The 14,975-nt window shown below is 44.3% G+C and overlaps 1 protein-coding gene across 2 annotated transcripts in view; it reads left to right on the top strand.

Annotated features, from left to right (window-relative positions):
* The window catches only part of DROSHA (drosha ribonuclease III), a 96,677-nt gene that overhangs the window by 15,633 nt on the left and 66,069 nt on the right, over positions 1-14,975 (top strand). For both annotated transcript variants that reach the window (XM_081206163.1, XM_081206162.1), the window contains exons 11-16: positions 2,336-2,417; positions 5,255-5,329; positions 6,696-6,865; positions 9,440-9,564; positions 11,024-11,123; positions 13,171-13,278. In XM_081206163.1, coding sequence (XP_081062289.1) covers positions 2,336-2,417; positions 5,255-5,329; positions 6,696-6,865; positions 9,440-9,564; positions 11,024-11,123; positions 13,171-13,278 — 660 coding nt within the window. The remainder of the gene's footprint in view (positions 1-2,335; positions 2,418-5,254; positions 5,330-6,695; positions 6,866-9,439; positions 9,565-11,023; positions 11,124-13,170; positions 13,279-14,975) is intronic.

Here is a 14,975-nt window from a genome sequence, read left to right as displayed (position 1 = left end):
TTGAATTTTTTTCATCTTGATTGTCTCCATGACTTCATTAGCACAGAACCATAAATTATTATTGTTGTAAACCACATTTCCTACTGCTGTAAGTGAAGATGAGAAGAATTTCTAACTTTCCCCGTATAAGTAGCTGCCTTCAGCAGAGGTAGCATGGGATGAGCTGACGGGGTGAGCTCTGGAAATCTACCTTAACTCGGCAATGGCACTTGCGGAATCTCCGTGTGAGGTTTTCCTTCAGAGCCTTCTGTGACATCACAGCAGCTTACGATCAGGCACATTTCAAGCAATATCCAGCTCGAGGGGATCTCAAGTAATAGAATTGGGTGTGGCCTTTGCTTGAAGGCGAAATTTCACAGTTGCAACTGCGATTGATTGCCACCACCCTGGGTCCCATGCCATCGGAGGGAGAGGAATTCCCAACTTAATGCAGAGTGTAGGCCTCTGCTGAGCCCACTCTTCCCGTTGAAAGGGGAAGGGGTTAATTATTTCCACAAGGCCAAGGTACCTTTAACAAGCTCCGAAGCCTGTTAAAGGTAGCCGTTTTCCCCATTTGTCTGAGAAACGTGCCTAGGAATCTAGTTAAGTAGAGTGGAAAGAGTGATGGGGAGAATTCAGGAGAGGGGTTGAACCCTCTCCTGCTTGCCATGTTTCCCCGCTGCTGGCTTTTACAAATGGGCAATATCAGAGAGCAGCCATGAAGGATGGAGAGGGGTTCGAGGAATGAGCCTGTAGCCCCAAGTTGAAATTTACATGCATGGCTCCACCCACTTTGGCTTCTGGCTCCGCCTGTCACTGCCATGCGGCCCCTGGCAGCTGGCACAGAAGGAAATGTGGCCTTCGAGCTGAAGAAGAAGGTTCTTGCCCCTGCCTCACATCTTTAAATCATCATCATCATTTTTAATTTGTATACCGTCTTTCTATCTTACGATACTCAAGGCGGTTTACAAGCTGAAGAAACAAAAAATGTACATTTTATAACAATCTAACGCAATACAAAAATGTGATGATAAAACATAACTTTAAAATAGGCAACCTACATCAAAAAGTAACATTCAACGATCATTAGAATATTATTAAATATTAATAATAACATATAAAGGTTAAACAGAAATCCACTCAACAGTTACAATAAATAATTTCTAAACTATAATCAATAGAACAACGGCAAGCCACAGTACATAAAATAATACAATACAAATTGAAAAGCAGAGACTAGAGGGTGGGGCAAGGCAGGGGGAAAGAGGCCTTGCCTGACAAAGTCTCTCCCCTCTGAGGCCACCTCTTCTCCAAACTTTCAGGATGGCGGCCTGTGGATATGTGTGCGTTATCTGTAAACCTCCCTTTGTTTGTATTTTTGCTTTGGAGCATCTAGAGGGGAAAGACACTGTTTTAATGAAGAACACTTTATTTCTAGATCGGCGCATGGGTTTTTGCTTTTATTTATTTCCTTCCCCGGCCCGTTCATAAGGACAATAATCCCCAGTTCGTGAAGTGCTGATTAGTGACTGCGAAAACGCCTTGTTACGATGCCAGCAGTGATTTATCAGCTTTTTAGCTAGAACGTGGCAGCCTCCGAGAATTATGGGAGAGGGCCTCCTTTCCACATATCTCTTCTGCTTATTCAAGTGAAAGGCTGTTGGCACTCCGAAAGTTATGGCGTAGCACTGAGCTCGTAATTTTTGCTTCCGGTGTAGATTTAGGCTTTTAATAAGGAACACACACCCTGGATTAATAATAATAATAATAATAATAATAATAATAATAATAATAATAATAATAATTTATTATTAACACCCTGCCATGTGGCTGGGTTTCCCCAGCCACTCTGGGCGTTTCCCAATCGAATAATAAAAACACAATACAGCATTAAACATTAAAAACTTCCCTAAACAGGGCTGCCTTCAGATGTCTTTTAAAAGTAGGATAGTTGCTTATTTCCTTGACATCTGAAGGGAGGGCGTTCCACAGGGCGCCACTACTGAGAAGGCCCTCTGCCTGGTTCCCTGTATCCTTACTTCTCGCAGCGAGGGAACCGCCAGAAGTAAATCTCTGTTACAGATACCTGAATCTGTAGTTTGCATAGCGAGGTTTGGGTACTAATTCGTCGCATTTGGATAAATGTGTTTCTGCATAACGAGTGTTCAGAACGCAGGAGCTGCGTGTATTTTATGAACCTGATTGGCATTAACTTGTCAAGTATGCCTATAGCAGCAACCGTAGGAACTATTGCCAAATTATATCCTGTAATCTGACCAACCACGTTGTTGGGGTTTAGGTATGTTGCTCATACACTGATCATTGACATTAACATTGGCTCCTTTTCCTTTTCCAGAATTTTTGCGTACGAGGACTGGAGCTGTTCTCTTCCTATTTGTTTAAAGATATCCTGGAACTCTATGACTGGAATCTTACCGGTAACTTTTGAGTTTGAGAATGTGTATGTGGATGAGAGCAGGGGATAAAATGAAAATCCCAAAGGTATTTCAGAGCGTCCTTTCAGTACTTGTCCCGGTGGTCAGAATCTCACACACCACTGGGTGTGACGGAGTGACACACAAATCTCATTCCCTGTATTTACCGAAACGTACGCAAAGACATTTCTTTGGTGTACAAGAGAATGCTGTACTTAACAAGCTGGGCTTATGAAGTTAAAAAGCAACAATGGCCGCCTCTCTTTTGTAAATCATCGTATGTCCTGATAGTGAACTCAAGCGATGAGTTAGGATGGCTTTGTTGCCAAATTGGAGCTACCGAGAGACTGCATGGAGGTCCAGGCATGTTTGGTAGATTCTCAAAGCTTGCAGAAGCAGGAAAAAAGACAGGCGTCTCTCCAAAGGAAAAGTCAGCTTAATGGAAACTGGGCATGCTTGTTGTTGTTGTTGTTTAGTCGTGTCCGACTCTTCGTGACCCCATGGACCAGAGCACGCCAGGCACTCCTGTCTTCCACTGCCTCCCGCAGTTTGGTCAAACTCATGCTGGTAGCTTCAAGAACACTGTCCAACCATCTTGTCCTCTGTCATCCCCTTCTCCTTGTGCCCTCCATCTTTCCCAACATCAGGGTCTTTTCCAGGGAGTCTTCTCTTCTCATGAGGTGGCCAGAGTATTGGAGCCTCAGCTTCACGATCTGTCCTTCCAGTGAGCACTCTGGGCTGATTTCCTTAAGACTTGATAGGTTTGCTCTTCTTGCAGTCCATGGGACTCTCAAGAGTCTCCTCCAGCACCATAATGTTTCTTTGGAGTATGAAACAGCATAACCTGAGAGAAGGCATGGGTTGGCTGGAGCACTGAGCACCGCAACAAATTTATTATAAATCTTGCTTGCTCTCCGTGACTTTGTTTCTTGGGGGATGCGTGCCTCTGAGATTTTAATTACCGTAAGGTGGGCACAATGAGTTGTGATCGTAAGCGCCAGACAAAAACGTTGGCACCGTGCAGCTTATAGGAGACAGGAGCATGTGGCGCGATGCAATAAAAATTGTAGCAAACGTCGCAGGTGGCAAGCTGTCCTTTTTGGGGGGTTTGAAATCGTCCTCGGATTGTGGCGCGGTCAAAATGAAAGCATCCATGCTGTCTCTAACCCCCCCCCCAAGCCTTGAGGAAGAATTTGTTTTAAAAAGCCAAGGGCTTCTCAGAAGAATCTTGAGCTGAGATATACAGGCTTCTTGTGGAGTTTGATATGCTTCCGAAAACTTGGTTTAAGGAAATGCAGGCTTTGTAATGTAGAAAGGTTGATGAGCTTGAGGGTTCTGCTTGTGTGCTTCCCTTGGTTTTCTAAAATACATTCCCTAGCTCCGAGTGAGAATGAATGATGATGAGAGTGATTTCCTTCCTTCCTTTCTTTTTTACAAAATCGCAAAGGCACATTCCGACGGTGCTATCTTGTACGCTCATTATAATAGCGTAATACAGTGGTACCTCAGGTTACATACACTTCAGGTTACATACGCTTCAGGTTACAGACTCTGCTAACCCAGAAATAGTACCTCGGGTTAAGAACTTTACCTCAGGATGAGAACAGAAATCGCGTGGCAGTGGCGCAATGGCAGTTGGAGGCCCCATTAGCTAAAGTGGTACCTCAGGTTAAGAACAGTTTCAGGTTAAGAATGGACCTCTGGAATGAATTATGTATGTAAGCAGAGGTACCACTGTATTATGAAACGTCACCAGTGGCATCCAGTCTGGGGCAGCTGGCGATAATACCCGTATACCACCAAAACATGGAGGAAGTCTGTGAACAAATAATATTCCTGACTCTAGTCGGTTCCAGCCTTCCCACCAGCGCATCTTCCTTGCCCGAAGGCTCCTCTGGAGTATTTCTGGTGTTTGGTTGGTGTATCTGTCATTGCGGATCTGCAGTAGAGGATTGTGCCTTACATGTCCTGGCTGGCGGAGGAGGATGGAGATTTTAATGAGAATTATAACATAGGAAGACAGCAGGTATATGCCTTGCGTTGTGTGTACTGCATCAGACCAGCCAATTGTGCACCGAGAAAAATCCTCCTGACCTGCAGAAATTAAGCAAAGTTGCATGCATAAACTAAATATGGGAAGGAGCCTGCACCACAGCCTCAGAAAATACCGCTGAGCCATGTGCTGAATTTTAAGGCAAACAGGAATCCCACCCACTTTTAATCCTATCTTAACCTATGAGGCCTAGAAGTTTGCTTTTTTTAAAAAATGAACTATCCACCCTAAATACCAAACCGTTGCATTTGCAGCGCAGTCATGGAATATGCCCAGCTCTGTATAAACTTTTATGTTTTATTAGAATACCAAAGTCTATAAGGATTGGGGAATCTTTAAAGAATATTTAGAAAACTATGGAATAAAAGGAAACATAGTGGCAGAATTAGACTGATCCCTGTATTGTATAAATATAAGTTCGTAGGGAGGTAAAAAGAAATTATATAAGAAATATCTAACTGTAATGGATAGATAAAGTACAGTGAGATTAATGCGAAGTCAGTTTTAAATTTCTTCTCTATAAGTTTTATAATTGTGTTCAGTATCAGGAGCATATATGATGATAATTATATTAATCTTATTGTATCTTATAGTGTGGTGGTTTGTTTGATTTTTCTGTTGTTTGTTTGATTGTATGTTTGTTTACTTGTATGTACGTCTGTTTTTTCATAAATGTATTTATTTTAAATTAATAAAGATATATGTTTTAAAAAAATAGAATACCAAAGATGGAGACTTGTGAAATGTGTTGCTTGTGTTTTGAATTGCTTCCAATTTCTCGTTGAAGGTCCTTCATTAGAAAACAATGATGCTTCCTGCCCCCGGTTTCATTTCATGCCTCGTTTTGTCAGGTTTCTTCCAGGTAAGTTTTTTGTTGTTACTGGTACTGCAGCCAGGCAGCTCTTGCTGGGATGGTCAGCTGGGCTGTATCATGTCATCAGATTGCAGGCAGGAAGTTGACACAATGGAATGTTCCTTCATACCAACAAATAAAAAGGAAATGTCTTCACTTAGGTCCTTTGATTGCTTTGGTACCACTCTCAGTATGACCAGTGTTGCACATTCCCAATACAGTCGTACCTTGGAAGTCGAACGGAATCCGTTTTGGAAGTCCATTTGGAAACTCCTGCAGCCAATCGGAAGCAGCGGAACCCCGTCGGATGTTCAGGTTCCAAAGAACGTTCGCAAACTGGAACACTCACTTCCGGGTTTGCGGCGTTCGGGAGCCAAAACGTCTGAGTACCAAGGCGTTCGGAATCCAAGCTATGGCTGTAATCAAGTTTTGTTTCCACCCTTAGATATTGTCTTCAGATACTGGGTAGACTCCTTTTTTCTTTTTAAATGGAGCTGCCTTTAGTTTGCGTTTTTCTCCCAACATGGGCTCATGCTGTAGTTAGAAAGTACTCTTAAAATTGGGCTGATTTAACACAGTAACTCCTTGACCCTTGGATTTGTGAACTAGTTCGTCGGTGACATGTCACAAAGTGATACCTCCAACCTTGAAAGCAGAATTTCAGGCTGGCAGCCGACACATTTCTCTTTGTACTTCCTGCACATTTTAAATCGAAAGTGGCCATCCGTGCCACGGCCAGCTGAGCGGTGTGAAAGAATTCGCACCAAACTTGTAATAATGCATGCTGGTCAGATTGACAGTCTCTCCTAAGGTTCAAACTGCTGGTAGCCCCCACAAAATGGCATTTGGGAGTGTGCAAGGACTCTGGTAATTTTGTGAGTCTGCTGAGATCTAGAAAAAAAAGTGTCTGTCAGACCAGAGCCTCCAGTTAATTCCCACCAATTTCTGAATGTGCCGGTGGCCTTGTATCCGTCTACAGTCTGCAATCCTAACCCCGCCAACCTCGGAATAAATCCCAATGAATAGGACATGTTTGGGATCGCAGCCGTTGCCTTTCGTTAGAGCCATTTGCGACCTTGACTGCTGTTGCTTCTTTTTGACTCCTACTTCTGCTTCCTCTAGAAACAGTGTTTGGTGTAGTGGTTAAGAGCGGTAGATTCGTAATTCGGTGAACCGGGTTCGCGTCTCCGCTCCTCCACATGCAGCTGCTGGGTGACCTTGGGCTAGTCACACTTCTCTCAGCCTCACTCACCTCACAGAGTGTTTGTTGTGGGGGAGGAAGGGAAAGGAGAATGTTAGCCGCTTTGAGACTCCTTCGGGTAGTGATAAAGCGGGATATCAAATCCAAACTCCTCTTCTTCTTTTTTCTTTGAAGATGGAGGGAAAGAAGTGCTGTCCATGCACCAGATTCTGCTGTATTTGTTACGCTGCAATAAGCCGCTGGTGCCTGAAGAGGAGATTGCCAATATGCTACAATGGGAGGAGCTGGAGTGGCAGAAATATGCCGAGGAGTGCAAGGGGATGATCGTCACCAGCCCTGGCATGGTACTGCAAATGTTCTCAGATTGAGTTTTCTTGTGCTGTGCCCAAACCCTGAACCACAATCAATTCCAACTTTCCCAATCTATTGATTTATTTTGGTTGCGGCCTAGGCCAGCTGCCCGAAAGCAGTGCACTGTTTGGCCATCTTAGGGACAACGAAACATTAAGATGCAGTGATGATTGCAGGACAATAAAAGGTAGCAATCTAGGGTCGTAAGGCATCTGTGGGTGCAAATAATAAGAATAATATTTATTTATTCCCCCACCCATCAGTTGGGTTTCCCCAGTCATTCTGTGTGGCTCCCAACAGAATATTAAAAACACGATAAAACATCAAATATTAAAAACTTCCCTAAACAGAGTTGCCTTCAGATATCTTCTAAAAGTCAGATAGCTGTTTATTTCTTTGACATCTGACGGGAGGGCGTTCCACAGGGCGGGCACCACTACCGAGAAGGCCCTCTGCCTGGTTCCCTGTAACCTCACTTATCACAGTGAGGGGAAACCAGAACACTCGCTTCCAAGTTTTGATCGTTCGAGAGCCGATTTAGTTCAGGAGCCAAGGTACGACTGTATTATTATTATTATTATTATTATTATTATTATTATTATTATTATTATTATTATTTGAATTTATATACCGTCCTATACCTGGAGGTTTCAGGGCAGTTCACAGAACAAAATCAAAATATAAAACCACAAAATATATAATCTAAATAAAAATAACAACCCGATAGCCCCCCCAACCCCCCCCACATTTTAGGCATAGGATGTCAATCAAATCAACCAAAGGCCTGGTTATAAAGGAACATTTTTGCCTGGCACCTAAGGTTTTAGTGTCTTGGGTGTCACTAAAGTTTTCCACACTGTCCCCCGCCCCCCATCTACTTCTCCAACAACGCTGCAGTCCTCCAGGAAGCAGATGTACATGCAGATGTACACACAATTCTGCTCGCTTTATTCTGTGGAGATTGGGCTTGGTGTCCATTGTAACGCTGCACAATAGCCGCGTATTTTTTCTTTCTTTTTTTGGGAATGATAGGAATGTCCTGGGTTTTGCCGTTGAAAGTTTCGCCTTGCAATTGTTGAGCTCAGCAGTAAAACTCTCGTTCGGCACAATAGGGAAAGATCAGGAGAGGCTTATGAGAGAGCTGTTTTATTGGTGTGTTTTGTAGTTACAGCTTTCTTTGTCAGTAATAAGTTGAGGAGGAAGGAGAAGAATGGCCACAGTTGGCTTGTTCCCCCTCTTTGTCATTCCTTCCATGAGAGGGTCACATTTTAATTCCTGCTGGTAATAAATAGCAAGAAAGATATTTGTGTGTGGGGTTTACTGTTTCTTTATATCTGAGCGAAGGCTAAACAAGCTCAGGAAAGAGAAGGGACGTCTTGCAGTACCTAACCTTTTAAATGTTTTTAGAATACCTTTAAATTCTGTGAAGGCCTTCACACACTTCGAACAGTGCTTCTGCACACAACACACCCCTTTCGTTGGCTACCTTGTCGCTCTAGAGTTTGGGTTGGTGGCGTGAGGAAAAGCTGAATGGAGCGTGGTATTTTTGTGTGACGGGTTTATTTCCTCAGTTATATCTCTCCTTTTAGCCATAATGAACCCTTAGCAATTCACTCTCGCCTTAAACACTTAGATGTGCAGCGTAAACAGTGGAATCAATCATTGGTAGACAGTTTTCCTGTTGTCTCTCGACTTTGCTTTTAACTCCAGTGAAGTTCTAAGTGGGAAAATCGTCGTCTGTGGTGTGCGTCTTATTGTATCCCATGCACCCATCCTCTTGATTTGGGAAGGATGTAGTACCTATGGGGGGGGGGGGAGGCAGGGGAAAACATTGGCGTAACATGGGGAGGGGCAGAGCGGTGGTTGCCTTGGGCGCAAAATTCTTAGGGGGTGCAAAATTCCAACCCCCGATGCTGCCTCGATAGAGCTGCGCACTTCCATCACTGGGCTCCCTTGAAAACGGCTTCTCCCTTAGAACCAGGGAGTGACCTCTCTAGACAACGGAACGACTCTTCTTACCTCTGCGGCTGTGATCTCCCGGGTGATGCGGTCATCATTAGGCGGTTGAATGTGCATGCGTAAACCATTCCCCTCCCTCCCACCACCTCGCTCTGTGCAGCCCCGGGCTCCAGCAACCCACGCTACGTCACTGGAGGAAAGTCCTGTTGCATGCACAGAAATCCTTCAGCTAGCAAGGGGGCTGCATTTCGTACAAACCTAGGTGTGGTCATTCAACTCTCTCTTCCCCGCTTGTCCATAACAGGTCCATTCAGGTGGCTGTTAGCAGTGGTTAACGAATCAGGAGCCAGTCTCCGGAACACGTGCTCCCTCCTCCCTTAGCCACAGCTGGCTTGACTTGTCGTTTTACGAGGATTTGAAACCAAGGTTGGGTTTCAGATTTGTTTGCTGAGTGGAGAAGAGACAGTGGAAGCTGGAATGGGCCCTGCTGTCTTCGGGGCCGGCTCTTCCTCTGCGGAGAGGCCGTTTTCGGAAAGTTATATATGTCTGCGATAGAGCCACTGTTACCTAAATTTAATTGTTTGATCTTTTCCCTCCGCTTGCTCCAGAAACCCAGCTCGGTTCGCATTGATCAATTGGATCGTGAGCAGTTCAACCCTGATGTGATTACTTTCCCCATTATTGTCCACTTTGGAATACGACCTGCTCAACTCAGTTATGCTGGAGACCCACAGTAAGCAATTATTGTCAAGCCTGGGGCTGAATGCAGTCTTAACAGCCTTGCTCTTGATGGGCAGGTGCCGAAGCAACTGCTTCTGTTAAAGCAGTTGCGAACACCCACTGCGATAGTACTCTGGAGAATAGAGGGAAGGGGGGCGGCAAAAAATCAGTCATTGTTCTGTGCTGCACAGTAAAATTCTGGGCTCTGAAATGCTTTCTCCCCCCCCCCCCTTAAGTGAAAAGGTTTTGCTTTCTGCATTCCTTTAATTTTGTTTCAAAAACATGCATGCCTTTTAAAATGAAATCCCTATATTGTAAACCGTAGGCCATTTATCTTGAACCAGCGCCGATTTCTCTTCTCTTAATTTTTGTGGGTTCCCTAAAGACTCGATTCCCTTATGTTTTGTGCATTGCATGATGGATCATTAACATTGTTTGGTTCCCTGGGGAGTAATCTGCAAAATGTTTGACTGTCCATTCACTATTACTGTCTTAAGAACCATTTCCTTCTGCTCTCACATGGGCCAAGCAGTTGCCTTTGGTACCTCAGCTTTCATACGCTTCAGGTTACATACGCTTCAGGTTACAGACTCCACTAACCCAGAAATATTACCTCAGGTTAAGAACTTTGCTTCAGGATGAGAACAGAAATCATGCTCTGACGGCCCAGGCGGCAGTGGGAGGCCCCATTAGCTAAAGTGGTACCTCAGGTTAAGAACAGTTTCAGTTTAAGAATGTAGCTCTGGAACGAATTAAGTACTTAACCCGAGGTACTACTGTATATCACAATGTCTAAAATAAGGATGGAGCTATGTAGAGGCACTGGCTGGCTTCCCCCTTTCCCCCACATTGTGATTTTTGCATAGCGCGCACACATCCTGATTCACAATATATTGCCAGGTCAAAAACTACCAAACTGATATCACGACAGGGACTTCAACCCGGTTTGAGGCGATATAGCGCCCAGTCCTAATACTGAGGCCATCCTGGTAGCCACTGATAACTTTATCCTCTGTAAATTTTTCTAATGGGTGCCCAAGTTTTTACCCATTACCATTCAAGCTTTTACCCATCACTGCTGCATTTTGTTACAGCAGATCTCCCACCACCTTCTTTGATTCTTCCTGCAACTCCTTAGTTTGCCTCACATAGAAACTGTCTCACGTAAAGGAAAAAAACCTGGCATTGGGAGCATTCCAAAGGCCCGAGTCCATAGGCTGTGGTCCAAGCAATGGTGCGCTCTTCCTATTGTAAAGAAACAAGGCCCGCCAGCCTTTGTTTAGCTGGGAAATGTTGGCTATGCTCTCTTTTCAAGATAATGCCAGTTTCCATATAAGGATAGGAAAGGATTTCTTTCCAGTATGGACCTGAGAATTATTAGGCTGCCGTCTTAACCAAAAACAAAAAGGAAACGGATCAAGACTGATTTATCTCCCATCCAACTTTCTTTTTATTTTATTTTTAATTCTCAGGTACCAAAAACTCTGGAAGAGTTATGTGAAATTGCGCCACCTGCTGGCTAACAGCCCCAAAGTGAAACAAGCGGATAAGCAGAAACTTGTGCAAAGAGAAGTATGCTGCTATTTTATTTTATTTTGTTTTGTTTTGTTTTATTCCTGGCCAAATTTTTCTGTGTGTCTATATACCATGGTTTGTTTCTTTACGTTGCTGTTGCCTTTGCTGAGACTTGAACCCTGAACCGTAGGCTGAAGAGGGTGTTGGAAAATATCGCCACGGTTCTCTGCAAATAGCACATCATCAATGTGTCATTGCTTTGTTTCCAAAGCAATTTAGACCTTTTAATTTATTCCTTTCTTCTGCCCCATGCTCTCTGCCACAGATTTCCAGATATAGGTTTCCTTTTTTTCAACAACAACAACAACAACAACAGACCCAAGAGACAGAAGAATAGGGCTGGGTGCTATCTGGTTTTCGACATTGTGATATATCAGTAGCTTAATAGTGCGGTATGCCGATATATCACGATGTCTGGAATGTATCCTGGCTGCCTCTTCTTCCCCACTTGAGGGGAGCAAGAAGCAACCAAAATGCATTGTCCAGCCCTACAAGGCCCGATATTGCTCTGGCTCATGCAAACTGGAGGGGCACCAGGTTTTCATTAAACTGCTCAGTTGTGGGGGTGGCCTTCAGCTGAGCGAGCCCCATACTGCTCCGTCTCATGCGAGGAGCATATGGGGCTTCCTCAAAGGTGCAGAAAGCGTTTGCAGGCCAGTCCCTGCTTCTGCCAACCTAGCAGTTCGAAAGCACGTCAAAGTGCAAGTAGATAAATAGGTACCACTCAGGCGGGAAGGTAAACGGCATTTCCATGAGCTGCTCTGGTTCGCCAGAAGCGGCTTAGTCATGCTGGCCACATGACCCAGAAGCTGCACGCCGGCTCCTTCGGCCAGTAAACCGCAACCCCAGAGTCGGCCACGACTGGACCTAATGGTCAGGGGCCCCTTTACCTTGACCTTTAATGTATTGCCAGGTCAAATGGCCCGAAACGGGTGTCGCAATCTGAACGCCGATTTATCAATATATCGGCCAGCTCTACAGAAGGCTGAGCTTCTGGACCAACGGTCAATTTCTGGCGGATTGCCCTGGTTCTGACAGAAGCAAAAGAAGAGGCCTGTTGGATCAGGCCAAATCCTGTCAGATTCAGCATCCAGTTATCACAGTGGCCAAAGAGATGCCTCAGATTCTGGAGTTCTTGAAAAGAATGCCAGACTTAGTGAAACTTGATCTGACCCACCATGGCACTTTCTGTGTTGGTATGATCGTAGGCCTTTGAGGAACCGCTCAGGTGTTGCGTGTGGCTCCTGTCCACACCTGCAATGTGTTATTTGCACAAACCTGGTAGTCATTTTCCCAGAACGTGCCTTATATCAAGCTGGATCGTCGGTCCATCTTAGCACCATCTACATTGATCAGCAGAAGCTTTCTAGGTTTTCAAGACAGGAAACACTCAGGTTTGATACAAACCCAGGTTGGGAGTGGAAGAGCAGATCGATATGGTATTATTTAAGTGTGAGCAAGACGTTGGAACTCTAAGGCACTAGGGCCCAAAGGCCACTGAACTTCATCCTAGCGCATAGGGCATGGGTAGGCAAACTAAGGCCCGGGGGCCAGATCCGGCCCAATCGCCTTCTAAATCCGGCCCATGGACGGTCTGGGAATCAGCATGTTTCTACATGAGTAGAATGTGTCCTTTTATTTAAAATGCACCTCTGGGTTATTTGTGGGGCCTGCCTGGTGTTTTTACATGAGTAGAATGTGTGCTTTTATTTAGAATGGGTTATTTGTGGGGCATAGGAATTCATTCATTATTATTTTTCAAAATATAGTCCAGCCCCCCACAAAGTCTGAGGAACAGTGGACCGGCCCCCTGCTGAAAAAGTTTGCTGACCCCTGGCATAGGGAGTGGGGGGTGGGTGGGTATTCTCGTTTTCTTACGGCGTGTTTTGCTCCAATGTCCCAAGCAGCGAGTGAGAGAAGCCCCATTGACCCAAGAGTCTCTTTTCTGAATGCACGTAGGGGCAATTTAGGTTGCTCTGCTGAGCTATCCCAGGCCAGGTCCTACAGAGATAACCCCCCCTTCCCCCCCTTTTTTGCTGCGAAGGAAGCGCTGCAGAAGATTAGGCAGAAAAACACCATGCGTCGTGAAGTAACTGTCGAGCTGAGCAGTCAAGGCTTCTGGAAAACGGGCATCCGCTCCGACGTCTGTCAGGTGAGTGGATGCCCTTCCGTATCCCTAGCGAACGAAGCAGATGCATTTTAATTCTTTGTGTAAAATCTGAGGCATGCGGATGAGGCGGCTGGGATAGGGGTGGCGAGTGATGGGGGGCCCCGGCGTTGCTGCCGTCTTCCAAACCGAGGGCCTTCAACTCTCTTTCAAGAACCTCTGTTATATTCTCTGTAGTGGCTCCCCATCTATGGAATGCTCTTCCTAAGTTCACCTGCCACCTTTGTCATATACCTTTAAGTGCCAGGCAAAAACATTCCTCTTCAACCAGACCTTTGGTTGATTTGACTGACATCCTATGCCCTTTTGAAAATGTAGGGATTTTTTTTTTGGGGGGGGGTTATTGGGTTGTTTTTATTTTGATTATGCATTTTGTGGTTTTACATTTTGATTTTATTCTGTGAACTGCCCTGAGACCTCTGGTATAGGGCGGTAAATAAATTCTAATAATAATAATAATAATAATCTGCAGCAGTGTCTCATACCGAATGTAAGCAAGTTGCCAAAAAGACTCCATGAATTGAAAGTGGAGACACTGTATGCACTTTTCTTTTTTTTTTATAGAAATTTTTATTGGTTTTTCACCTTTTATAGACATATACACACAAAAAAGACAAAAGACAAAAACATGTACAATTTCAGAAAATCTTACTTTCCTAACCTTATTCCCTGACTTCCCCCCACCCCCCTTCATGCATCCCAATTCCCAGAATTGTGTCAGCAAATTGGTATTTCTCTTCTTAATCATCTTAAAGTTACCTCTTCTATAAAGAAAAATAAATTTTTTCTAAGTTGGACTTCAGTTCTCTTCCATTGATTTCCCAGTTTGTCTTAAATAAAAGTCATATTAACTAAACCCAAAGGTCTTGAGTGTTTTTACAATTCTATTCTTCCCTCCCTCCCATCCCCGGTTTTCGTCCCTTCCTAATACATGTCCAAAGTATCAGTTCTTAGCCTGGGTTCCTCACGTCCGAGGCTTTCGAGTCTCTTTCAGTCCCTCTCCGTCGGTCTTGTTGGTACTCCTTTATGTCGGTCATCGAATCTCGAAAAAATTCTGTCACCATCCAACCATATTCTCTTCCCACAAGTACATTTGGAAGCAGCTGCTGGAAAATTTCCACAAAGTCTGCCTCTTCAAAGTCAAAGTCAAAGTGGAGGCCCCCATCATATTTCTTTATTTTAAGTTCCTGTATTCCATAAGCTCCCGGGGCCTCCTCCTTCATCTTTTGCATCTTTCGCAGGTTTGTGGTGAATGTAATCCAAAGTTCTCCTTGTTTATATTCCACAGATGCCAGCTTCTGGTTGGTGCTTCCCAACTTTGCTTTCTCTTTTTCTTGTTTAGTCTCTTCCACTTCTTTAGATATCATTTCGAATTCAGCTGTGGGTTCTTTCTCATCCAGGTCCTCAATACATTCAGCAGAGCTGCTTGTTCCAGAAGTCAAGGTCATAAGTTGTTTATTCATAGCCAGACTCTGCTCTTGTAAGACTCCCACCAGATGAAACATTCTTTCGATTTCCACTAGTAACTTTCCATCCACAGCCATTGTAATTTCACAGACTTCCCCCTAGAGGGAATCTGGTTACTTGGTAATCTTTCTCCAACAATCCTCCAACTTGTTATTATTACTTTGTTTCCAACAATTTTAACTCAATTGTAACTCATTTTAGTCCAGAGGGATCTT

The sequence above is a fragment of the Podarcis bocagei genome, assembly GCF_964188305.1.
Source record: "Podarcis bocagei genome assembly, chromosome: 8".
Lineage (NCBI taxonomy): Eukaryota > Metazoa > Chordata > Lepidosauria > Squamata > Lacertidae > Podarcis > Podarcis bocagei.
The sequence above is the reverse complement of the archived record's forward strand: the minus strand, read 5'-3'. Positions and strand labels throughout refer to the sequence as shown.